Raw genomic sequence first — 26,946 nt, 5'->3', positions numbered from 1 at the left:
GCTCCCGGCACGGGGCACCCCGAGGAACGGGAGCGCGCACGGCCCGGGCCGGCGCACGGAGGGTCGCGCGCCCCCAACGGCAGCAGCCGCCGCGAGCCCCGCGCGTGGCCTGGACGGGGCCTGGGGGCGTGGCTGCCCGCGGCACCGCTACCCCCTCCCCCCAGCCCCGGCGCGGCCTTCCCCTCATCTGACCCGCGCTCGTAATCTTCCCTTCCACCACGGAGACACGGCCCCGCCAATCAGCGCGGGCACAAGCGGCAACCACGGCAACGCGGCCGGCCAATCCGCGGGGGGCTCTCACCCCGGGCCCCGCCCCTTTCCGCCTTCCCCCCGGAGGCGCCGCCGCCGCTCCATTCCGGGCTTGTCAAAGCGGGGGGCGGGCGCGGACGGGCCGGGCGCCCAATGGCGGCGAGGCTTTTGCTTTCGTGCCCAATGGGGGAGCGGCGCCCGCGCGGCCTTTAGACCACGGCAGCCGAGCCGGGCCAAACCCAGTCGCGGCCGCGTCCCCCTTCTCTCCGCGTCCCCCACCCGCCGGCGCGGAGTTGGCGGCGGCAGCCTCGAGCTTCGTCCCCGCCTCCCCCCCCGGCGCCTCCCGCGGGGCGAGCGCCTGCGGCCGAGCGCGGCCCCGCGGCACCGGCCCGCGCCGCCCCGCCCGCCGCCCCCGGGCGCCCCCCTCCCGCTCGCCGCCCGTCCGCCCGCCCGGAGGCGCCGCCGGCAGCGCCGCCTCCGCCCGCCGGGCCCGGGCCGCGCCGGGGGAGGAGGGGGAGCAGCGCCGCCGCCGCGGCCGGGCCCGTCCCCCACCGGCTCCCCCGAACACCATAGGCGGCTCCGGCACCAAGATGTCCAACCGGGTGCTCTGCCGGGAGGCCAGCCACGCCGGCAGCTGGTACACTGCCTCAGGTAGCGGCGCCGCGGCCCGGGGCGGGGGGTGGGGGCTGAATCAGCACTTTACGCCGGGGCCGGGGAGCGCGGCGAGCCCCGCCCCGACGGCGCGGCCGGCACGTGGCGGGCGGGGGGCCGCGGCAAGCGGGGGCCGAGGCTGACGGCGTGTCGGCGGCCCCCCCGCTCGTGTCGCCGTGTGCCCCTCCCGGCGCTGTGTCCGGGGCCGAGTGCCCCGGGGTTCCTCCGTGGGGTTTAGAGGGCGCGGAGCGTGTGCTGCAGGGGTCGGTGCCGGGCTGGGGGGTAGGAGGAGGCTTCGTTCTGTGCCTGCGGCCCGACTCGTGGCTGCTCCTCCGAAGCTCCTCTTGTGCTAGCGGTTGTACGGAGCGGGCTGTGTGCCTTTTCTAAAAGCGATATTGGTGCGAAAAGAGCAGAAGGGAGGTAGTGCGTTGGAGGGGGGGAGCTCCCCACCCTCACGTCAGAAGTCAGGAATGGCTCTGTTTCTATGCACGTGTGCGTGGCGGTACCCTCTGCTGGGTTTTGGAGCTGTGTGGGAATCCCAGTTGCGTTTCCACAGCTGTTACTGAAGTGACGTGCAGCAGTCTGCTGTTGGCCCTGGGGATAAAGACCGTTGCAGAAATGTGGGTGAGCGAGAGGTTCTTGTAGAGAACACCTGGGGTGCAGAGATAGGGGAAGGGTACAGTCAAAGCCCTCTGTGTATTCAGAATCCTAAACTGATATTTATAAAGGACTTCTCCTGGCTGTAATGAAGTGGTTTCCTCTCTCCTTCACAAAGTAATGAATAAGGTATGAGGCAAAAAAAAAAAAAAACTGGAAAGGAAGTAAAGAAATACACGGGGGAGGTGATACCGGAAGATGCAGGCTGTGAGATAAGGAGCAGGGCTGTCGGCTATGGCTGTCTGCTTCCAGACAACAATAGAGAATGACTGTCTTCCTTTTGAGCCTCATGTTGGAGGCATAATGGCTGTGTCCATTGCACAACTGGCCTCCAACCTGTGTCTGGAGCAGACAGCTTGAATTTAGTTTTCCAGTTGTTTGGAGAGAAAGGTAGTTGCCCTCTAGCAAGCAAACAGGACTGTGTCAGAGGTATTTTTAAACGTGAGAACATCAGAATGTTAAGACTGGGTGACAAGATCACATCTGTTTGTGCTTCTTGTCGTTTTGTTTATTAATATGGCAGAAAATGGCTTTGCAATGTGGAATTGCTAAAGGACCTTAGCTGTATCTTGTAGCTTTGATTTTGATGCTGGCTTCCTTCCAGGTTGCAAGTAAAACAATATCTACTTTTGCATCATAATTAATTTGTGAGGCAAAGCTACTGTTTGCTGTTGGGTTTTTTTTGTTTGCTTTTTTTCCCTGTGTGAATTCAGCAGGCAGTTCTGTGGGATTACGTCTCTAGGTCTGTGTGACCAGTTTGGCCAGTAGGACTTGTCTGCAGTGGGACATCCAGAAACTCTCTGGCTGCCTGTGGCTATTAATGGCTGGGGAGGGGTTGGGTAGGGTGGCAGGCACCTCCCTGCAAGAAAACAACCAAACAAGGATATTAAAGGGAATCATGTTCTAACTAGTTGGTGCTGATGGTATTTCTGACAAGTTAAATTGTAACTGCTAGTGTGTGGCTTTGGGGTTGGTGGATAATGTTGCGTAGACTGCAAGTTTGGGGTGATGTTTTTACTTTTTGGGGGGATTCTTTTATAAATGAGAGAACTTTATTAATGTTTCTTTCTGTAGAGCTGTTGTGTGCCATTTACATAGGGTGTGTGAGGCTGCAGATAGGGGCTACGTGTAGTTTGCTGCCTGGGAACTCATTCTTGAATTCTACTTGGGGAGGGTCTATGAAAAGTGAGCAGGAAACAGATGAGGACCAAGAGGGCATTCGTTTACCATAGAATTAGAATAGCGATAGTTCTTTGCATTCCTGTGATTCTGCAGGAATCAAGTCCTTCTACCTACACCCTTTGTGCTTACCATCCAGGCCCAGAAGCGATTTGATGGGTTATATTCAACTGGTTAGCATTTAAGCTTCCCATTTCCTGAAAACTGTTCTATTTCAATAGAGCTGAGCTCCCTTGTGCAGAGCAAGCAGGTACTTTGGGAACCCTCATCTCGCTCCATATGTAAGATGACTATTAGCATGCTACATCTGTCCAAAAGGGGCAACAAGAAATGTGGTTCTTGAAGGACATGTTCAAAAATTTATAGGATCTGACAGTTGATGTCTGATCTGGGAAAAAGATTAAGTTAGCTGAGAAGAGGACCCTGAAAGCTGAGGGAGAAGAGGGTGAAGAACAGATCTGAAATGGAAAACAGAATTGTGGCTAAAGGATATCCTTGAAAGGATGCCCTTAAAAGGGTTTACAAGAAATACTGTTCTTTCTCATTGAAGACCAATCGTTTTTGTAGGGCAGCAATTGCTTCAGCTGAAAATAAACCCTCATTCCACTTTGTTTTCTCCAGCTATGGAATATGTACTGCTTGGGTGTTCTGCCTTGGAAAATATAAACATGCGCTACATTCTAGTGAGAATACATCACCTAATTGTGTGATGTTAATAAACTTTTCAGAGCTGTTGAGACTGGCTGCCTGATTATGCACATCTAGGCGTGCCTACACATTAGTGTGTCATATCTAGCTGTAAGTAAACAACTTCGTTGTTGAGAGAGGGAGGGTGATGTCACAGGCAGAAAGCACTGCAACTTCTACTTGTCAGTGAAGCTGGGGGATGCTTCATGGTGTTGGTAGTGCTTAACTTCCAAAGTACTCTACATCCATACCGTGCTATTGTAAAAGAACACTTAAAAAGCAACTTCCTTAATAAATTTCTGCAGTTGAGTTCTGGGTGATGATAATTATGATAGAATATCACATGTCTTCTAGAATTCTTGGTGTAGGGAAGTTTGTGTTTGTCCCACATCAGTCTGAGTAGTATATTAATGGACTTTAGATGTGGACTTGTAGAGCATTTGTCTAATGAGATGTGTTTGGTCAGACAGTTAAGAACAATGTTCCTCCTTCAACTTAGCAGCAGCTCTGAAAAAGGGAAGCTCTGCAAGTAAGCTTTGAAAATGTACTGTTGTGACCAATGCTAAGAGTAGGCTACTGATCTAAGTAACTTTTTTTTGTCACTTCCAGACTTCTATCTGTATGTTGTTGTTGTTTTTTTACTGAAAGTCTGAAATAGTATGTGACATGCCATTGCTTCTCTGGCCTAGCAACCCGATGTATGGTGGCTGCTAAAACTGCTTGCGAAAATGAGATACAGGCATACTAATGTAGACAAAATGATGAACCTGTTGCTCTGCTCTAACAGATGCGTGTATATTTCTGAAGTATTATCATTCTGTGGTGAAAAATTGTACACTGATTTATTTTTGGAAGAAAATCCTGCTGGGTTAATTCAATTGCTTAGCATTCAGATCTCTTGAGAAATAGATTTTGACCAGCAGGGAAAAGGAGAAGATTAGGGACAACATGAAACAAAAATCACATAATTTTCCGTGGCTTGAAACGCAGGACAGATGCTTTCCTAGATAGAATCATAGAGTGGCTTATGTTGGAAAGGATCTCGAGGGTTGTCAGGTTCCAGCACCTCTACCCAAGGCAGCATTGTCAACCACTGGATCAAGTACTAGATAGGTTGCACAGGGCCCCAGCCAACCTGGCCAGTTCTGTGGGACGTTGATCCATGCATGCCTTAAATGAGGATAAATATTATTTTTTGTGTATCCAGTTATCTTTCCTTCTTACTTTATGTGTAGCATGCCATTACAGGTGAGATGTCACACAGGGTGCTTAACACACTTCATTTACTGGCAGCCAGCCTGCCTTGTCTGGCTCCTGAAAGTGCTGATAGAATACTACAGCACTCCTTAATAGAGTGTGTGATAAGTCCTCTTGTCTCAACCTTTCTCCAGTCAGTGGCATCCTGATACAATTGAAACACAAAGGACGTGAGTGAGTTGTTCCAAATCACGTGAGCAAAATCAAATTGACTGTGTAGGTGACAATACTGCATGAGTTGAAATTTGTCCTGTAAAATGGGTTTGTCATCGTGTTAGGTACACTTTATTTCTGTTCTCTGTGACTAAGCCTTGTGATCAGAAGTGTGGCTCTGGTAGCCTGTACCAAATCCTTTGACCTTAATTTCTGTATGCTTTTTAATGCAAATGTAAGTTGGCATAGTAATCACTGCATTGACTCAAAAGGCCATTGCACTCCTGAGTTAATTTGTGTGATGAGCCAAGTAGATAGTCTATCTCTGCATAGATATTTGAGTGAGGGGTAGAACCTTGTGGTTGTCTTGTGTTCATTTCTTATCAGTATCAGAAAAAAGTGCGTACATCAGTTACAGCCATTTCTACTCAGCGACTGTCTTCTTGAATGAGTGTCAGGTCTTTGCCAGGCCTTCTGCATGCGTTTTGAAGACAAATGTGGCTGCTGGGGTGCCTCCCACTGACTTCTGGAGCCATGGCATCCTGCCTTCACTCAGCACAGAGCCTCTGCTCAGTGCTTTGCTGAGCCTGAGTGTCTGTGGTGGTAGAAGGGGCCAGAAGTGAATGATGTGAGTGGCTTTGTGAGCTGTTAGACTGTGAATGCGGGTATGGGAGGGGGCTAAGGGAGTTGGCTGCTGTTTCATCCAAGTTTTTTGGAAGTCCATAATCTGGTGTGCCTGGAAGCCTGGTGCGCTCCCATAATTTGGAGTAACTCACCAAGGCGCATTCATAAACATAATGCAGAAGTAATGCATGTAAGCATCACCATGTTATTTGTGTTGGGTAAGTGCAGTGGATCCAGGAGAAGAAGAAAACATGAGGGACAGTGAAATGAGAGGAAATAGTGACCTGATGCTGCTGTACACAGCTCTTTTCACTAATAATGTCTGCAAGATAATTAATTACTGGCCACAAAGTCTTACTGTTGTGACATTAGCTGGCACATTTCAGATGCAGCCAAGCACAACTGTTCTTACCTTAAAATCTGTGAACAACTAATTGTATTATCTCAAGAATTCAGTATTTGCTTTGCGAGGTTAAAGACTGCATGTAATGTTTCTCCCCTTTTGATCTTCTTTCTTAGAAATTTTATGGGAAAAGTGGATGCGTTGTTGTGTTCCATGATTAATTTGTAAGAGATCCAGCATTAACGTGTAGACTTCACTATTCAACATTGTGCAGTGCAAAAGTATACGGAAGTAATTTTAAATACGCTTCCCTGGCTATTGTTTCTAGCTGGATCACTTAAACACAGTTGAAGTCAAGGCACTCCAAGTAAAGAAAGTAAAGCTTCACCTTTTATGGTGCAAATAAAATTGAAAAAGAGCTTTATGTTTTGTGTGCTCCTAAAACAGTCCTGCAAGTATCACCTTGTGAATACTTACACAAATTCTGATTACGTTTAGCACCTAAGTGTTTCACATTAGAGTCTAAATCACTTTCTTGGAGCTACAGAACAGAAGGTCGTTTGTTTTGTCTCTGAATGGCCTAGCTGGGGAGGATTTCATAAAGTAGGTGCATGTTGGCTGATGTTCTTAATGGATGTAGACAGTGTTTGATTATTTCCCAATAGCTTTCGGTGAAGCAAATTAGAACTGGTAGAATACAGGAAAGCTGGCACGTGCCCGTGGGAACTGCCACCAAAGCAGATTTCAGTGTTGTGGCTTCAGTTTTATTTTCCCTCATTCAAGCATTACCTGCTGTTTTATGTTCATCTTGCAGTGTGTAAAGTAGGAATTTATGTATCGTAAGTATAATCTTCATTTGTATTTTAATGTTTTCTTTTGCAGTCCTGCAATTCACCTAAGTAAATTTCTGCCTTGCTCTTAGGCTGATTTCAGTGTTTCATCAGTATTCAGTATTGGAAAAGTCTATATCACAGCAGCAGAGAATGTGCTTATCAACACAAGCCTTTGAAAGCCATTTCCTATTCCTGACAAATTCCAGTCTTTGTCAGTACAAAGCCTGTTTTTTATTCAAGAGTTTGGCGTTTGCCGTTTGAAATAAGCACTTTTTTTTTCAAGTGGAACCTGTAGTTTTTAAAACAACCGTTACATTTCTGCAGTTGTAACTGAGAAACTAGTCAGTCTTCTGTCACGTTCCAAACTGAAGTCTGCCTGACAGTTGGATTGGTTTAGACTCCCATTCGAAGATGCAGGCATAGGAGTTCCTCCAGTTTATCACGAAACTGCTTTGTGGTAGCCCCCAAGGTTTCACTGTTACTGACCTCGGTTTTTCTAACCTGACACAAGGCTAGAGACTTAACAAGTATATCTGCTGTAGAATGTATTAGAATTACTTCTGTAGACTTTCCCATCTATAGGTAAAGATAACGAGAAGATCTAAGGAGTAAGGTGCAGTGAAGAAGAGGTTTGGTTCCTGTAGAACAGCGCATGGCTAGATGGGCAAAAGCTGAAAGTAGAAGCGTAAAAGCTGGGGACAGGGTCTGCGTTTCCTCATAGTACATATGCAGTAATTAGCCATGTTCTGAGAACAAATCATGTTATAAACAGTGTTACTGTCACTGTGCTCCACCACTACTTGTACTGCTGCACCTGTTATATATGCATGACTGAGAGATCAGGCAGGTGTCCCATGTACTGCTCAGAATTTTGATTGAGCCTTATGCTCTGCCAATGAAAGTGACACCCACTGTAAAAGAGACTTCAAATCACCCGCCTGAAAAGAGAGGTTTTGCACTGGTAATGGTGGTGGCTGTGTCCAGAGCAAGTTTCCAATATATTCTGCTGGCCGTGGCATATGAGCGCTTCAGTCTCATCTAGCAATGTAAGGTTGGCTATGTGGAACATGTGTTGCTTTGGTGCAGCTTACAAAGCCTGCACTGTGAAGAGTCTAAATAGGGATGATGAACCAAAGTGTGTGAGTGCTGCATGTTTGATACATGAGGTAACACCATTTAACCATTATTAACCATTATTTTAATGGAATGATTCCTTCTTGCTCACTGCTTTGGATGATGTTGATTGTAAAAATAAGTGCAGCTTCTAGGCAGGAAACTTGAACCAGCTGTGTCTGTAGCTGTCTCTGTACATCTGTCTGCTGGAGACTTGGTCTGTACTCACAATTATTCTTAGTTAGTGGAATTTCTGCCAGTTTGCTAAACAAAACAGGATGTGAAATATCCATAGATAACGTCAACATTCTTTACTTGCATACTTATATTTATACCTTATTTCAGAGGATTGAAATCCTGTCATAATATTACTCGTTTCAGTGAAGCTCATGGTTTTTGCTTAATCTTTCTTCAGACAAGGACAGGTCTCATCTTGCAGTATTAATGCTGAAGCATGCTGACTGTTCATAGAATTCAGCAGGCTTTCTGAGGCCTTAAAAAAACAACTGTTGCTCTATCTGCCAGCTTTCCCAGGCTGGGCTTTCTACCTGGGACTGAAGAGACAGGAACCCCTCTTCCTTCCCACCCCTGCAGCACAAGGTTAGACAGGCAACGCTGTCAGCTGAAGAGTTGACTGTTTCACTTATCTGGGGACTGTTTGCAAAAGCTTTTTTCTATTTTAACTCACGTTCACATATGAAGAAAACTTACGGTGCTATTTGTCTCCTATTATATCATCCCATATGGCAGAACATACCTACTGTGATAATGTGGGTTTATTTATATTGTATATATTCATTTCAAATATTTTGACTTTAGCCTTAAGCGCTGTCATGTTTGATAAACTGAAAGAAAAACCTCTCTGAATGCTTTAAGTTGATGCTAACAGTAGCTTTCTGTCCCTGGGTAATGTGCTAACAAGGAAATTACCGTGCTAGAATATCCCCCTGAAAATATTTGTAAGAACAGGGAGCTGCAGGTAATCCTGTCAGTAATGCGAGTTCTCTTGGGGGTACTGAGGTTTATTTAGGTTTTATTTTACTAGAAGGTTGGACGGGTATGTGTGGGGGGTTTCTTGTTTGTTTGTTTTTTCATTTTCCTTTGCATGCTTCCTTTGGAAAAGGATTTGATTACTTACATTTTCTAATGCAAGTAATTTCAAAAAGATGTATTAGTTGATAGGGAAACTTGCATTAGGTTTGAGTTAATGATCTCCAAAGTCACCATTAAAGGGGGGAGAAAAGGCTGAAAGCAAATCTGTTACTCCATCCTTGAGTAAACACTGATAGAAGTTCCATCCCTTGGGTTACACGGACTTGTTAGTGATTTTATTGCCTGTAGAAAGAGAAGTCTGTACCAGCAGACCGAGCAAACAGGACACCTTACTTCACCACACTGTAAGAGCAGAAATTTTGGTTTTGGTCCTCTCTGAACAATCATATGGAATGTTAGAAAACTACCAAAGATTCTGCGCCTTGTGTTCAGACTGTCCAGTGAGTTACCTGATTTGTCTTAATGAAAGATAAATCGTCTTAACTGCCTTCTTAATCAAAAATAGCTGCTGGAGAAGGAATGAAAGAAGGCCAAACACGTTGGCTGGGGGTGAGTCCAAGTCTATCTCAGGCTGCCTGTAAGCTCCTGGCACTTCTGCTATAGAGTTGCACCGAGTCCTTTTTGGAGAGAAGGGTGAAGCTGGGGCTGATTCATGGGTTGGTTAAGACTCTGGTTAGGAGATGTTTCAAGGAGTTCTTTCCTAAAGAGGTTTTTTTTAGAAAGTTCTTGCACATGTTTTGGGAGAATTAAGGAAAAAAAACTTTGTGTTTTTTTTAATTTTAAAAGTGTGCAGTAGAAGCAGCAGAACTAAATTGGTATGTGGGTATTTTGGACAGATTCATTGCTTTGTAAGGTTGCAGCATTGCAGCCTGCCACTTGTGCCACATTAAAGGTGTAGGCTGCATCTGAGGCCCTGGAGGTGATTGTAGATTGAGGGAAAGGAGTTGCAGTAAGTGTTCAGCTTCTACATATAGGAAAATGGGAGTTTTTACAACCACAAAGAAAGTCCTTTCCCCTCCTACCATCCCCTTCTACAAAAGCTGGCATATTGGCAATGTTTTGTGTAGCTGTATGCTGCTCTTGAGAGGGGATGAGATCTGGTCTGTGAAATATGTAGCTATGTTTATGTCGAGAAGTATATGCACTTGTAGTGTATGATTGGAAGCTGCTGTGGAGTTAGTACTAGCATTTATTATAAGCTGTCTTCTTTACAGTTCTTCCAGCTTACAACATGCTTTACGTTGTGCTTTGTATTCTATCATATTACTGTTGGCCATCAATATGTATAGGGCACACCATCTTCCAATATTGTTTTTTCTTGGCATATGCTGTCTTATCACTACTAAATTCTGTGAATACGATTACTGGAAGAATAAATAATCTACTGAGCTCCCTTTTGAGATCAGTGGCCATGCTTTCTAATGATGTGCATCTATCCAGACAGCATGTGGATGTAGAATAAATTGACTTCAAGGACTGGGAGTTTGAAACTTCTCTAGTGCAAACTTGAACATTACAGGCATGTTGGTTTTTATACTTCCTTTTTCTGGACTGAGACACAGGCCTTGAAGTTTAAGATTATTTTAAATATTGATTATGGAGGTGTTATTTTTATATATATGGTTGTTTTTTTTTCTTTTTAATGGCTTCACTATTTCCTTATATGTTCATAGGACCCCAGCTGAATGCACAACTAGAAGGCTGGCTTTCTCAAGTACAGTCCACAAAGAGACCTGCTAGAGCCATTATTGCACCGTAAGTTTGAAGTCTAATTTTGGTGTATATAATATTTGGTTTGCAAAATACATACTTATTCTGAGTGATTTTTGAAAACGGGGGAAATCTTGACTATAGCTGAAAGGAATGTCATGTGGATGGGTTTTTTTTTCCGGATAATATTTAGAAAATGAAGCGGAAGTAGCATAAATCCATGATCATCTTAGTATATGGTCAGTTTTGTTTTGCAGATGGATTGAAGAAATAATCTTTTCCTTGTGATCCACTAAGACAAGAGATAGAGTGGTAGCCTAAGATGACTCTTTCAATGCAGTTATAGCACTGAACAGCCATGCGTACATTTATTTTTGAAGTCAGCAAAGAGAAAACAACTTTGCAAAGCTAAAACTGCACTGAAACATTTTCCAGCAGTCAAAAATGGTTTGCTTTTGTTGGGTGTTTTTTTTTTGGTGTGTTTTATTTGTTTTGGTCTACAGGAGAAATAAGCATCATTTAAGTTATTTAGGTAGAACTAAATTTAATGACAATAGTGAAGGCATACATATAAGAAAGGTATGTTGAGCATTCCAATTCCTTGTGAGTAGGAAGGAAATTCTAGAAAACGCACCTTAATTCACTTCCTGTATTTCCTGTTGGATCATAGTGTTAACGTAATGTTAGAAGTATTTCATAATAGTATTGAATCAATGGAAGAAATTGTCCCCAGTCTGCCGTGCTCTTTCCTTGCAGGAATATCTGGAGAAAGACTTTCTAGCTGCAGCTTAGATAACGTGAATTCTTTCTCCAGACTGCTGGAGATACTTCTGTGGCCTTGCTGAATTGTTTCATTCACCTATGCCTTTGTTTTGACATCTCTAATGTGGAATATGGCTAATAAAATTTTTGTGAAGGACACAGAAACTTGCATCAGATGGAACCTTTTGAAGGCTCTGTTAACCTGGCTGATTCACTCTGTCTCCCTTTTCTCCACCTAGTCTACAGTAGTGTACCCTTTTGAAGTAAAATCCAGGGATAATTTTGAGGATAACCTGCTCCAGATACTATCTATGTATATACATCATGCTGCATTCCACTCCCTTCCTTGTGCCCACTTATTCTGTTGCTGAGGGTGGTGTTCATCATTGACCTAATATTTTTATTCCCCTTGCTGTTGTAACACATAGTCTGCTTTTGCCAGATTCTTCTACTGTTCTCCATATTGAGTTATACATATCTGGTTAAGAAGACTTCCTCCAACATTGTATTATTTCCATATCTTATGGCTGCACTCTCAGCATTACTGTGAACTTCTAACAGTGTGCAGTTATACAGTGGATTTACTATATCTTTTATAAATAATGAAAGGTGCTTTGATTAAGGAGGCCAACTTCATGTTTACTGCTATCTCTTTTACAAATACGTCATGCGTGCATTCAGTATTGGAATAGTGCTCTTCAGCTGTTCCATGAGGTGGTTTGGGGATTATTCTTGCTATTTCTAGTTATTAGGGGATGAAAATGCTAATATTTAATAGCAATATAAATATTATGTGTGTTTTGCAAAAATGTTAAACATAGTTAATACTGTTTAACTTGATTTACAGCCACGCAGGTTATACCTATTGTGGATCTTGTGCAGCCCATGCTTACAAGCAAGTAGATCCTAATATTACGTAAGTATTAACCTCTTTTTTAGAGATCTTACAATGAGGTCTATGCAGTACTACTTGTTCTCCTTATATTTTTGGGTTTGGTTTTTTTTTTTTTTGTCTTTTATACATTCATTTTCTACTCTTTAAACCTCACAGTGCTCAAATTGTTTGAATCTTAGGAAAAAAAAATAGTGTGATATTGTTGAGGAAGAACATGTAAAGCAGTATTTTCAAAAATGTGGAGATTTATTGGCAGCTACATTTCTAGTAGGGAGATGCTAAAGGTGTTCTTTCAACAAATAATAGTATAAAATTTGCTTTACTACTCAATGTTCCATTGCTTTTCTAAGAGCCTGAGCTATTTTGTATCTTACTGGTCACAGGGTATCTTTGTTTCCATTTTATTTTTTTGTGGGAGATTTTGTTTTCTTTTAAGTATACTGAAGTATTTGATCACAATTCTGCATTGGTTTTTCAGTGCAGGGTTATGGGCTGAATGCTACCAGGATTCTCTTCTGCTGTGGAGAAAAAGTAACCATTGCATGTATATAATATTTGCAGTCAGTGAAAGTTACTTGTTGTAATAGTTTTAAATGGATTTGGCACAGGCTTAGAAATAAAACCCCAAAATTAAAAAACAAACAAACAAAAAAAAAAAACAAAAAAAAAACACCACCAACAAACTACCCCCACTGTAGTCTGTGTCTTCATCTAAAAATACGAAGAGATTTTATTCTAGTAAAAAATATAGTTCTTGCCTATTTTGACAGCAACATTTGTTCAATGAGAATTTTAAAGCATCTCCAATGTTCACTCACTGTGTGGATCTTGTAATGCCAGTCTAAAAACTGGCTCTATCAATTGCTTATGAGATAAATGTCATACTCCCAAAGACAATGTTAGCATGCACTCTAAACTATTGTAAACAAAGTGAAGATAACTTAGTGTGCCAGAGAACTGGTTTCTCTAAAACTAAATCAAGTCGCATTCCCCAGGTTCAGTGATACAGTGAGTTAATTGAACTTGCTGGATCAGTTACTGTTTTATTGCATGGGATGTCTAGAATTCACTGGAGTGTAATTAATCTTTCAACTGAACTATTGCACGTTTAGATTTTTTGGTTTGTATGAGCTCTGTAAACAGGTACAGTATTTTAGTATTGTTCTCATTTCACATGTAAGAAAGAAGAAATGAAAATCTTTTGATGTCTCCACCACTTTAGTTCAGTGCAGAAATATCATGTGATCCTGATTCTGGAAAGCTGAATTTCCTGTAGATTTTTCTGAAGTTCTGTGACAGGAGAGCTCCTAATAGTAAAGCAAGAGCCAGGAACTGATGACTTCATGAAATATCTTGATGATGGGTGGAAGAATATCAGGGCAATGTCAGCTGAAGCTATGAGTGTGTAGATCCAAATCCCTGTTTTTAGTGCAACAATTGGACAAATACACCATTTGAGATTAGCTTAAAGTGGAATTTGGTAAAGCGTGAAGTAAAGGCTCATCAAGTAAACTATTGAACAGCTCTGAATAGATGATAAATCTATAATCCTCATTTGAGAGTGCATACCTGTAATTGACTGTGTATAACTGAAGGTTGAGTTAGATTTTCAATTCACTCCTTGGACCAAAGGGCTATCATGTATAATTCTGCCTTCAGATGACTCCAGTCAGTTGCTAGGTGATTAGTGTTGGTATATAATCTGTTTAAGAGGTTTAAAGCTACATGAAGCATTACTGCACTGGTCTTATGATTGTTTCTGAGTAACTGAGTGAGACTGGATCAAGGATTGATCCGTGGTCTGATTCATAATAGAATAAAACTCTGCTGTTAACCACCAGGTAACTGCTGAAAGTATCACTTGGTATGTCAGCATTTTTATTGAACTTGTCACTCAAAACCAAGTCTCTGTACAATTGCTGTTGTCTAAATTCTGGGCCTTTTTTGTTGATCGTTGTAGCCGAAAAATTTTCATTCTTGGGCCTTCCCATCACGTGCCCCTTTCCAGATGTGCACTTTCCAGTGTGGACATTTATAGAACGCCTCTGTACGATCTCCGAATTGACCAAAAGAGTAAGTGTGCAATAAAGCTTAATTGCTGGTAACTGCTGGGGCTTTAGAATTAGCTGTGACAGTGCAGTGCTGAAGACCCTTGTGGTGCTGGGCACATCATTGCTTTTGTGTGGCATACAAATGTGAAACTTTTTACTCCAATGAAAGCTAACTTCTTGATGATCCTGGTGTTTGCAGGCACTAATATATTAAGATCATTGCCTTTTGCTCCTGCATGTGAACAATTCTCAGTCTTTGTTTAAATAATCTTTATCAGTATGAGTTTGTGCTTCTTGACAAATCTTAAAAAGCAATCACAAAATTAACAAGTGCTGCATTAAATTAATAGCCCCTCCACACGCGTGCTCCAGCATTCTCTGAAGTATCCTATCTGCAAAAAACACAGTGCTTTAGTTGGCTTGAGTGTATTTCTAATAAAGGAACAAAAAACTACCCTTATTTGGATGCTGTATTGCATGTGACTTATTTTTTTACATTGGTGTGGTGCCTACAGGACTTAGTGTTAGTCCATGAAAGACTGGTCTTTGACAGTAAGTTTAAAGATGCAGTGAAGATGGCTGTGATACTCTGAGTTGTGTATGTTTCAAAGTATATCTAAACTATACAGTATCTAATTAGCTATCTAGTGGTATTTAGCCAATTTTATGTTGCTATCTCATTATCACGTATTAACCAAGCTAGTTCAGGCTTCCTGTGTGTTGTGCCTGCAAAAACTTCCTTAGGTGCCAAATATTTCAGGTTTTGCATTTCTGTAATGGAAGATGAGGCAGTGCTCTACATCAGGTGACCCACCGGGTAGTTTTCAAATGCAGAGATCACTGTTTGCATACTACCAAGTTTGCTTAGGAGAATGAAAATTAACTTATAGGGGTGGGTTACTTAATTAGATTTTGCTTTCTCTAGACCTCATAATTCAGTAGCTGTAGTAGTAATACATCCAGCAATGGCTCAGCTGGTCAACTTTAAAAAAAAAAAAAAAATTATATATATAAAAAAAAATATATATATATATGATGGTGTAGTTTAGGAAAATCAGAGTTGAAAGTCTAGGCAGTGCATGTATATTTCTTATATTCTACTGTGCTATGAAGCTTTATTATTAGATCTTGTGCCATAACTGAAAATCTCAATACTAACAAGGTGACTTGATTTAACACGCCTTTATTCTGTGAATTAAATAGTTTATGACTTGAACATAACTTTAATCTTAAATTGATGTAGAAATCAAATGCTTTATGTTGACAGCTCTTGGAGACAAGTAATTTGATTTACTAGGCTTATTTCTGATAATGGTGCACTATATTTTGCTTTATTGTTTGTGTGTGGGGAAGAATGATATAAATATTTTTGATTCATTTCAGTTTATGGAGAACTGTGGAAGACCGGAATGTTTGAGCGAATGTCTTTACAGACAGATGAAGATGAACACAGTATTGAAATGCATTTGCCTTATACTGCTAAAGCCATGGAAAGGTACTAGGGTTAATTACTTCTCATACAAGAGGTCCATGATGTGCATTAAAATGCAGTTGAGACATTTAAAGTACAGAAGGAAGAGGTAATATTCTTTGTAGGGATTTCCTGCCATAGTTCCCCATCTTTCAATGAAAACCTTGGGGAGGAGGGGTCAGAGACAAGTGCTTGGAAAAATAGTCGACATTTGGACAGTACTTGTACACAGAGATTTTCTTTTTGTTCATTGGTTTCAATGTGTCTTTTCATTTTCCTAGTGTTTCCATTTTGCAGCAAAAATGCTCTTCGGGGGGGGGGGGGGGGGGTTTATATTCTGAAACTGAAGTGGTTTCAGGTTTTAAAGCAACTTAGGAGTATGATCCTTATCACGTGTGCTATAGCTCTAAAACATCCTTTTAAAACATTCTGCAAATTGTTAGCAAGTCCTAAAACACCTTCAGATGTCATTTAAATTACAGCCTTTTTTCTTTTGCTTACAAGCCATAAGGATGAGTTTACTATTATTCCTGTGTTGGTCGGAGCACTGAGTGAGGCAAAAGAGCAGGAATTTGGAAAACTCTTCAGTAAATACCTAGCTGATCCTAGTAACCTCTTTGTGGTTTCTTCTGACTTTTGCCATTGGGGTAAGTTTCACATCTCTCCATGACAGCAGTATGATCAGTATTTTGTATTTACTTCTTAAAAAATGTCTTTCATGAAACACAATTTGACATTTCAATTTTTGGTAAATGTATATTTGAAACTTAAAAAGAAAAAAATAAGTTGGAGCAATAGACAAAAATGAAGTGATAGTATATTTTTCAGTGTAGCAAAGAAGTGGTGAAGAAATACGAGTTTATAAATATCTTTTCACTTGCAATGAAATATCTGAAGTTTCTTCCTTTTTTTTTTTTTTACTCTTAAACATCTCAAAGGATATTGCAAAACTAACTAGTTTACAATTCACTGGACATGACAACATCTCTTTGGAAATAAGTTTTGTATATTTTATTGTTGGGTAAGTTAGCAAATGGAATACTTATGCCAACTCAGCAGAGTTATCCCTGTTCATGGTGGCAGAACTAGATAGATTCCAGAAGCCTTGACATCTGTCATTCTGCTTTAATGCTTTGTTTTCCCTTTACTGTAACAATTGCTGGAAAGGGGAACTGCTTCACAAAGATGTTTTATGTTACACAGCAGACCTTCTTCCCTTTTATTCATGGTCATCTTCGGTCACCTTATATAACCAAGTTCATGTTTTACTCATCTTTGAATTGTGGAATAGGTGGAGCTGTAGAAGAGTGACCTGTGTTCAGCTGTGGCCAATGAGCCATCTAGAGCTGTTTAATTGGATTATCATGAGCTTTTTCTTGTAACCTTATTTACAGTGGATATTATTATGTGAGCAGTAGTAGCTTGACTCCAGGGTTGACCTGTCCTCTGAAGAGGAATAGCAAAAAGAAATGTTACTTTACATGTAAACTTATAGAAATTGAGTCCAAGGCATTAAGAGGCCACTACTAAGTGATACTGCAGTGTCAGTTCTACAGAGCAGGTTTGGTTTTGGTTTTGGTTTTTTTTTCAAGTACAGCTGCCCTTCTCTTAAGTTCTTTTGCTTGGCTTCTGGGCTGCTTCTGTGGTAGCCCTAAAATTTTCTCAGTGGAGCTAAAAGGTGTAAAGCAAATGAAGAGTACTACTTACAGATATTACAGTTTCAATTAATTTGTAAGTACTAGGGAGTGTTTTAGCTACAAATTTTCCCTTTTTTATTTTATACATGATTTTTGTTTCAAGGTCAGAGGTTCCGTTACAGTTACTATGATGAATCCCAAGGAGAAATTTATAGATCCATTGAGCACCTAGATAAAATGGTAAGTTTTCAGATTTGGTGGAACTAACAAGTTTCTCCTGTGCTTTACATTACTTTGAACACGTCGGAAACTTCTCTAACAAAGTGTTACAGGTTGGCTGTTTTATTGTATGTATGTTTCCTTTGCTTACCAGACAAAGAACTTAACTGTGTTTTTTTACTAATATCTTCTGTTTTATTGAGTGTGCACGGTACGTTGTGGGTGTAATCTAATAAGCATATTTTATGAGAATACATGCATGTTTACCTACTTACAATTCCCCCAGTGAATTCCTGTCCATGCACCTACTTATGCTTATGAAAAACAGCAAAAATTATTAAATATTGTGGTAGTACAGACTTGATAGCTGCATATTGAAACAGCTTTGTGATCTTCATGATTGTATTAAAGGTTTCAGCATCATCCGTTATGAAGGGGAAAGGCTGTAGGGGATTGTGCTCTTGAGGTAAACACAAGTCCCTGTTTCTTGGGGGAGCAGTCTTACCTCTCTTCTATTCTGTAACGGTTGATTGGGGGAAAATGCTAGACCATACTATGTTCTAGGTTTGGCAAATGGTTGGAATGTATGTGAAATACACAAGAGACTGTAATACCAATTTTGTTACATTTTCTTTGCAATCATAGGAGCCAAATATTTCCTTTTAAATAGGAAAGAGAAAATGTGTTAACCCTCAAAATAATGTTTAACTCACAGAGTAGAAGTAATTTTCCTGGGAACACAGCTTCAAAATTCAACTAAAAATATTGGATCGTTTCTGCAACTTCTGTAAATCTTTTGGAAGAGGCAGCTATTGTTATTTAAGGAGCATTTATTCGTTATCTCTTGTCCTCCTGTCGGAAATGAGTAAAATAAGAAATATGTTGGAGAGAGCTCTGGAGTTTTTTTTCTTTGTGTATCCATATTGACGTCTTTGGTTTTCGCCAATCATTGCTGGAATAGAAGCAGTAAATTTGCCTTCACTCAATGCCATTTTTACTAATTCCTATTGTCAGTTGAGAGGTTTCTCTGTGTAGAGTCCCAGAACTTGCAGCTCTGCATATTTTTGTAGGAGAAAAGTGCGTTAGCAAACATAGTTTCCTCTTGCTTGTTTCTGTGAAGAAGGCTGGACTTTAGAATTTAATTACTTTTGATGAATATGCTGCTTTGGGCTGTTTCTTTTTGTAGTCATTCAGCCAAAAAGAAATGACATTTTTGAAGCTCTGGTGAAATTGTTGTCTACTGTACACAGTGTAGTGACTTGAAAAGTACTGTCTTTGTCTTAATTCTAACTGGAAAACTAACCGTGCTTTGTGGCAGTACACTTTCTTGCCTGTTGGTTCATATCATGCATATGTGAAACATAATTCCATAGTAAGACTCCATGTTCTAACTTGATACAGAGCGCTGTTTTTAGTCATTTTAGGGAATTTCTTTCTAGCAATAGGACATGAAGCACAGCGCCACAAAGATTTGCCTGTCATATTCTTCCAGCTTTTTGGATGACTCTATTTGATTTCATATGCCCCATTCAGTTACTTTTTTGTTTGTTTGTTTATCTCAAGTATTGAATTTTTTAATGTCACTTGGTGTGCTACAGAGACTACGGTTATAACTTCTGAGCCTCTCCATAGAGAAAATAGCATGAAGTTAGAGACAAAGCTGTTTTAAAACCAGAGGAGATGTTACCCTTTGTGATTGCTGATCCAATAAAATTATTGTTAGCTAAGGGCAATAATTTACAATTATTTACTAGCCAGCAAAGCAGCAGACTTTTCCAGACTTGGTAAGCAGGAAAGTATTCTGTGTTGAGATAAAAAATGACTTTTCTTTAGAAATAGCCTTATGGAAGAACTGTGATCTTAGTTGGACTTTGTCTTAGGTATATGTGTGTGACTTTTTCCTAGCTAGTGTATAAACAACCCTCACCATTCCAGGCACTAGAGCTTTCCCAACCTCTTCATCACTGTGAGGAATTTCATTTACTGTGGTTCTGTTAAAGACTTGAGACTCGAGCATAGAAGATACAGAGTTGTAAATATTGCTGGGCAAATGTCAGTTTCTCCACAGCAACTCTTAATGTGCCCCTTCTGTTGCCTTGCAGTGTGATCACTGACAGGGGCACCACACCTGCTCTTTAACAGGGGTACCTTCAGGGAGAAGCCTCTAATGGGCAGTTGTAATTAAGCAGCGGATGTACAGCACTGTCTTTGTATGTTATAACCTGGTACTTGCCTGCTTCTTAAATAAGAGCAGAGGAATATTCTGCAGTGCATCATTGAAGAGTAATTATTCTTCGGTTGTGGCTGACCAGAGATTTCAGACTATGCATTCCAACCTTCTCTGCCGGGTTGCTCACTTTGAATCTATTTGTGAAGCCTTGAATCTCACTTGAGCCGGCAGGATTCTGTTCCTCTGAGTACTGGAAGGGGAGCTGCTCAGGAGCAGCCAGCTGTCTTTGTGGAGAAGCAGTGCAGAGCATGGATGGCTTTTGAGTTGGTTTTTACCGACCACTCCAGTGTGTTAGTACCTTCCAGAGAGCTCCAACCTGAGAAGTCTTTTTAGCTTAGGTGTAATGCAAGACTATGACTTCCTGCCTGACTGCCTGCCTCTTCAGTCTCTGCTGTGCCCAGCCATTAATTTTTATGTTGATCTCCTAGTCTGGGTGACTCTGGTGTACAAGGTGAGCTGGACTGACTAGTGTTGAGACCAAGTTTCTGCTTCCCTTAGTGTGATAATGGTGGTTAAGTCTGTTTAATTACATTGTATACACCATGCTAGGTAATTGTAGATGCCATTTATCATGCCTGGTTAACTGATATATGCTGTAATATCTATGTGATAACCTGTAAAACTTTGTGATAGTTCACATTTTTGTCATATATTTTTAATTCAGCTGAGCTGAGTTTAAAACAGTTATTTCCAAATGCTGAAAGTTTCTGACTAGCTTCATATTTATTTCTAGAACAAACAAAGCACCACCCGATGGAAGTATTTCTTTTGTTCCTCAAAGTCATTTTAGATGAAGAACCAAGCTTGGTTCTGCCACAGTTCTTAAATTTGGAAGTTTGGTATGTCCAGTGGTGCTGAATGCTGATAGGATAGTGGTTACTGCCAGTCTCCAACCAGTTGTATCAACTCAGCAACGTATGGAGCTCTGTTAATATTTGCTGGGATGAACTGTGTAACTCTAAATGCTTGCAGAGCTGATTTGTGCATGGAAATAAGCTTATGAGGCATTCTTATAAATCCTCATTCATTCACTTGAGACATGCTCAAATGCCCGTGCACAGTATGTTCTAGTGATTTATTGCTATAAAGTGAGCTTCTTAGGTGAGCAGCCTTTCTTTCAAAGTCATGAAATGGTTCGTTAATGGATGAAATATGTTCTTGTGAGCTCATTCAGTATCTGGTTCTGCTATCTTTAGTATATTCACATGTACAATTCAGCAATAAATGCATGATTTGAGTACGTGCTTCTTAAACTTCTTAGAAATGCAGCAGTATCCGTAATCATTGCTACTTAGAGAGGAGCTGCCTTTGTTTTTGGCATTCATTTAAGTTCTGTAGATCTAGAGTGTGAGTAACAGCTGATTACCAGCCAGGGGTCTGAACACCTTCTCTGTGACACTAGAAGAACTGGGCTCTTGCCAGCAGTTAGTCAGTATAGCTTGGTTTTATTTTTCTGTGAAGTTAATCTTTTTATGAAATCATCTTATGTCTGTTTTTAATTAAAATTACACGTAAGTGATGGTTATGGTTGCTGTCTTCTAATCCTCCCCTGATGCTCGTGGGAATCTCCAGCTCCTTCATTCTCGGCTGTGATCCAGTCTGAATAATTAGTATATCTGCCACATCAGCCAACACCCTTACGGAGTATTAAAGAGGTTTCACTCCTGACGTGGAGACTTCAGACAGACTTCTTCCTGCATCATGATTTCTGCTTTTATCACTTATGCTTCACAAAATCAGGGGAAGTGGTTGGGAAACAGAAACAGAAGAAATCTTTGGAGAAATTATCTCTGTTCTTCCTTTTTAATGTAGCTTTCTAATATAAAATTCCCATTGTTCCCATGCAAAGTGTGTGCTTTTCTTCTGGTCTCTGAGAAAAACCTTCCTGCTTCTTCAGCTACAATTAAGAAGCACAGCTATGTGTCCTACTGATTAGTAAGTGTCTGGGGCTTGTTGGCCTGGTGAACAGAATTAATCATTTTCAGAGGGAGGAAAAGCAGCAGAAGATGGACGCTGGTGTAGCCAAACAAAACTGTGGTGAAACCCAGACAGCAGCGGTGTTTGACCTGCTTTGAACTGCTTTCATCATGTATGATTCGTTGTTTAGCGATGGGAAAAGAGTAGGTTGTGTGTTTGGTTGCAAGATTCCATTTGCTTTTGAGAATGCCAATATCTGCACACGTGGGAGGTTCCTTGCAAGTGTTAGCTTTCCTATAGACCCCGTGTCATCGTGGGTCTCAATGTGGTTGGAAAGGAATGTATTAATGTGATGGCCCCGTGGAATATGGAAGCATGGTCTTCTGGCACTTAGGGTGCTGTGGTGTCCCAACTTGCCAGTGCTTTAGACACATTCTGGATCTGATTTTTATGCTCTAGGCAGATGGCACTCCTGTGCCCAGATCAACTGCCTTGTTTGTGTGCTTGATATGTCTAGGAAACATCAGTCTGTGTGCTTGATTTGCACATGTATAATTTGTCTAGAGCTTTTTGACATCCAGAAGTCCCAGGGAAGTGCTCTGTCTTGGAAGATTTAGCAGAGAAAACAGATGGAGGAGAAACTTCTTCCTGCTTTGCTTTTTTAGTAACTGTGTCTGCTTATTGCAGTACAAAATCCTATGAAAGCAGGGATCCTTGGAGGTGGGAGTCAACTAGTCTACGAGAGGAGACTTTTAATGTGAACTTCATTGATACCTGTAAGGAGAGTATCACAGATCTTTGGGTCATTGACAGATTTGGAAGAGTTCCTGCCTTTGTAATTTAAGGGCTGGTGGCAAGAAGGCTGCAAGCTAGACCCTCACATGCTGAGGTTCCCTTGATAGAAAGTAGAGCACATGAGGAGTAAAAATCCTCTGTGTTCATAAGTAGGTGATTACACAGATACCTGCTTATGAATGTGTAAAATAATCATTGCTATCAATTCTTTTTCAGGGTATGAACATTATAGAGCAGCTAGATCCTGTATCTTTTAGCAATTACTTGAAGAAATACCATAATACAATATGTGGAAGACATCCTATTGGCGTATTATTAAATGTAAGTAACTTCTGATCTATTAAGATGCGTAACGTTTAGCAACATGTTTGCATTTGTTTTACATGTAATATTGCTGAAGTATTCCTTAGCTCTAAAATGGCAAGTCCTGAATTAATTTGTTTTTCCAAGCGTTCTCAATTCGGTCTCTAATTTCCTTGTCTTGCTCCTAGACAAATATTCTTACAAAGCCTGAGGCTTTCAGTTGCCTGGGGGAGATGAGGTACCATGATCCTTTTGAATTTCAATGAAAGTTATTCACTTTCTCTTGGCACTTTAAAATAAAATCCATCTCTGTGAAGAAGTATGTTCTTATTCTTCTGAGTCAGTACTTAGAAATGCACTTTATGTGTATATTCTTCTTCAGTACTGCATTTAGCTAGCTATTGTGAATGCCTTGTGATGTGTGACAACATTGTTTGCAAATATGATGCAAAGGCACTTCTGTAAGAATGAGTGCAGTGCACCGTTAACTCATAAATTTATGGCAATTAGAGTTCAGCTTAACTGGTATTTTATACTTTTTGCTTTGATGCAGTGCAGACATAAACCTGCCTTAACTTATTAGTTTAAATGGGTCACAGCTGCTTTACTGATGGAGTGCTGCGGATTTATGATAATGCTTGAGTAAATCTCGCTGTATTTTTTTTTTAATACAATTTAAATCTAAAATATAAGGCACACTAACATTTTTACAAGGGGAAGATAATTCTCTGGAAACGTAGTCTGTGTAGAACATCTAGAAGAGCCTTTTAAAGTGCGGTCTATAGAAGTTCATATGAACAATATCAATACTTGGAGATGCGAGTATAAAATTCAGTATTATGGCTGAACTGCAGAAATATTTAACTCAGCCTCAAATAATGATGAGTTTTGCAATGGGACTGGGCTAAACTCTGTTAGCTTGCTTTTGCCAGTTGTCACAAAATGTATTTCAGGTGTTTCCTTTTTCTTCAATGGAAAAAATGCTGTCTAAAAACTGTTAACAATTTTTTTTTTTTGTATTTCTGTATAAATTCCTCATAGAGGTGCAAGTGGTTTGCAGAGGATCTATTTTGAAAGGTTGTTTGGTATTGCTGTATAGAGCTGCATGGATGTATGTAGTGCATTGGGGGCCAAGAGCCCTCAAGGGGCTGGGGAAAGAACTGAGGTCTGATCCCTTTTTTTTTCCTTCCTCTCTCCAGGCTATCAATGAGCTCCAGAAGAATGGAATGAATATGAGCTTTTCATTTTTGAATTACGCTCAATCAAGCCAGTGTCGAAACTGGCAAGACAGCTCAGTGAGTTACGCAGCTGGAGCACTTATGGTTCACTGAACTGCTGAATGCTCAGGGATGGCACCTGCACACATTCTGTATACGGGGTCCCAGCCTAGCCCTTACAAAGATACAGTCCCTGGTCTTTGGGTATACTGAAACCTCAAACTAATAGAACTTCTTTTCTAGTAGGTGTAGTCCTTCCTTAGTTTCAACTCATTTAAAAATGCTTTCTTGTTTAGGACGGTGGAAGGAAGAGTGGTATCAAAACATTGTGTGATTTTTTTAGGAAAGATAATAGCTGTGAAGGCATGGGTGGCAGACAGTCCTTACAAATGCGACATGTAAAGCATTTACCATATCCTAAATTTGCACTCTTTGCAGACCTGTGCACATGTACTCAGCTTTCAGAATAGTTTTGCAAGTTGTAAATGGGGGAAAAAAAGGAGTGGAAGCTTTTTAATAAAAGGAAAAAAGGAAAACAACGCATTTATAAATGATCCTGTATTAGAATATAATAAAACTCCAGTATAGTCAGTTACTACCCGTGATGTACAACAGATATCTTCTATTTTAGTTGCTAATAAAGGGCTACACAAACCAAAATAGTCTGATTTAAACTTATTGCTTTGTGTTCTGTATGTGGCTGCTTGTCATTAACATCCTTTATCCTCAGTTCTTTGCTTGAAATTCAGCCATTCTGTAAAATACTTTAGAATGTATTTTATATTCAACATTTGTTATGCTTATTTCATTTACAGATTTTTTTATCTTAAATCTGCACTGAGTTCAGCTGTGCGAAAGAATTTTTAAAAACTTGTGTGTTTTAATTGTCTTACAGAATTATAAGATATCTTTTAATATGTGATACAAATTTGTATCAGAAATGCTTTTAATGACTTCTTCTCTTGGTTTGGTTATCGTAGGGGGATGAATGCAGTATTTTTATTTTAAGTGACTTAAACTGAAAGCAAGCAGCTTAAAATGATAGTTTTTTAGAGTATCTGTGAAGCATTCATAGGCCACAGAAGCCATACGGTGGTACTCTCAAGCAATTATTCCTCAAGGATTTAACTGGGAGGGGAAGGTAAGGTTTCTCTCCTCTGTCCTGCACCCTCCTCTCCTCCTTTTTTTTTTTTCCTCTGAGGGTTGAGTTCCTTCATGTTCTTTAAACAACAAGGTATCTTATGAGTTCTTGAACTTTCTTCCAAAATAATGATATAATTGTTTGAATTATTATTATTCCTGAAGGTTTTCTTTCATTCTAATAAGAAATGCAAAATAGAATGGCAGTTCTGGCTCATTATCTAAATGGAGATTTCATTCACTGATATTTGACCTGTTGTCAAGCAAACTCCTGTTCTGTTCAGCTTTCCTGGGTAATGGAGGGAAATTTAAGAATTCAATTTAGATTATCTTGGAAAGCTGTGGGAATTGCTGCGTGCTCTTCACCTGAAACATAGCAAATGTCCTGAGTTTTTGGAAGTAGGGGAGGGGGATCAAAAACCTCACAGGCAGCAACAAAAAATAACCTTTGCAATATTCCTTCTGCAAACATGCCTTGCTTGCACTACTTCTATTTTCCTTATCGCAGTTGACCACCATTTTAATAACAACAGATGAATGCTCCATTTACAGAATGAACTACTCTGCAGCTGTTCAGAATCCATCACAGATGCTGAACTTCCTTGCTTTGTTCTTTTAGTTGCCTTATTGCTCTGCCTTGTTCTTGAAAATTCTCAGCAGCAGACAGGTCAAACAATTTTCAGACTGCTTTTGACACAGCAGCAAGGAGGCTGTGCAAGTAAAACTGAGTTGGTAGCCAGTCTTTATAAATACATGTCTGACTGTGCCTTATTAAAAAAGTAATTTCAGAAGGTTTTTTTTGTTTTTAATCTTTGTTCAATATGAGTTTTAATTAGGACTCAGGTTTCTTTCAGTCTTAATGCCAAATCCTTAACATCATTACTGAAGCACATAGTTAACTGGAACAGTTAAGCATGTACTTTCTCCCTAAGGTAAACCTAGTAATAGCTTCTGAATACAAATGCCTAAGTTGCATCTTAGTTCTGTAAGATATTGTTAATAAAAACAAAACATATCTGGAAGAGCTTCAAGGAAACCGGTCAGCCATTTTGCTCAGTGCAATGTTTTGAAGTATCTTACAGTGAAAGCACTTCACATGTAAACTGTGTAATGTATTTCAAAATAAAGTTTCTAATTAAAATGGGACTTTCTTTGCCTACTAATACCAGCACTGACAGTTCAGAAGCCCACTCAGTGGCATTTAAACTTTGTGAAGTATGCTCTAACTGGAAAAACATTTATATCTTTTCCAGTATTAACTGTTTGTGAAATCAAATGTATCAATCTGATTTCAAAGAACTCAGTTTTTTGGGTCCTGACTTCTGGTGGGGTTGGAGGGAGCTGACTTGACCACTCAAGTTTCCTGGTGTGTCTGTTTAAAATGTCAGAAGGAAAAGCAACTAAAAATAACAACAAACTGCTGAGAAGATCTTGCCTGAAGACTGCGGTTTCCGCTGTTAGCTTTACTGCACGCGTTGTTTTCACTCAAATCCCCATTTAAGCATAGCATTTTGAGACAAAGATGGTCTGCTTTACGCAGCAGTGTATGTCCACAGACCACCTCGTCATTTCTGTGGAGGCCGCTCTTTGCACAGGATTACAGGATTTGACCACTCTTCTGCTGCAATGATTACATCCAGGGAAGTGATTCATGATTTCAAATTTTGGCATGCTGGAAACGTATTTGATTCATGAAAGCATTGATCGATGTTGATCAAAATACTCATTCTTCTGTTTTCATGCTGTTTACAGTAGAGCTTTATGGACTTGTTTTAAAATATTTTCTTTAGGAGGTGTTTT

General features: G+C 40.5%; 1 protein-coding gene across 1 annotated transcript; it reads left to right on the top strand.

Moving 5' to 3' along the window:
• Positions 1–725: 725 nt before the first annotated feature.
• Positions 726–26,300, top strand: MEMO1 (mediator of cell motility 1). The gene is made up of 9 exons (XM_048936243.1): positions 726–900; positions 10,473–10,554; positions 12,119–12,187; positions 14,127–14,239; positions 15,601–15,712; positions 16,193–16,335; positions 17,489–17,565; positions 22,703–22,807; positions 23,989–26,300. Exons 1-9 carry the CDS (start codon positions 840–842, stop codon positions 24,118–24,120), a joined length of 894 nt encoding a protein of 297 aa, XP_048792200.1. The 5' UTR covers positions 726–839; the 3' UTR covers positions 24,121–26,300.
• Positions 26,301–26,946: the final 646 nt, after the last annotated feature.

This window comes from Lagopus muta, chromosome 2, assembly GCF_023343835.1.
Source record: "Lagopus muta isolate bLagMut1 chromosome 2, bLagMut1 primary, whole genome shotgun sequence".
Taxonomy (NCBI): Eukaryota; Metazoa; Chordata; class Aves; order Galliformes; family Phasianidae; genus Lagopus; species Lagopus muta.
Note: the sequence above shows the minus strand (reverse complement) of the source record. Positions and strands in the feature narration are given on the sequence as shown.

What these genes read in the sequence shown, in the direction of transcription:
- MEMO1 (XM_048936243.1), top strand. Translation starts at nt 840, where the DNA reads ATGTCCAACCGGGTGCTCTGCCGGGAGGCCAGCCACGCCGGCAGCTGG. An exon ending in CAAGTAGATCCTAATATTAC is followed by an intron (nt 12,188 to 14,126) that starts GTAAGTATTAAC and finishes TGATCGTTGTAG; the next exon opens with CCGAAAAATTTTCATTCTTG. An exon ending in CTATTGGCGTATTATTAAAT is followed by an intron (nt 22,808 to 23,988) that starts GTAAGTAACTTC and finishes TCCTCTCTCCAG; the next exon opens with GCTATCAATGAGCTCCAGAA.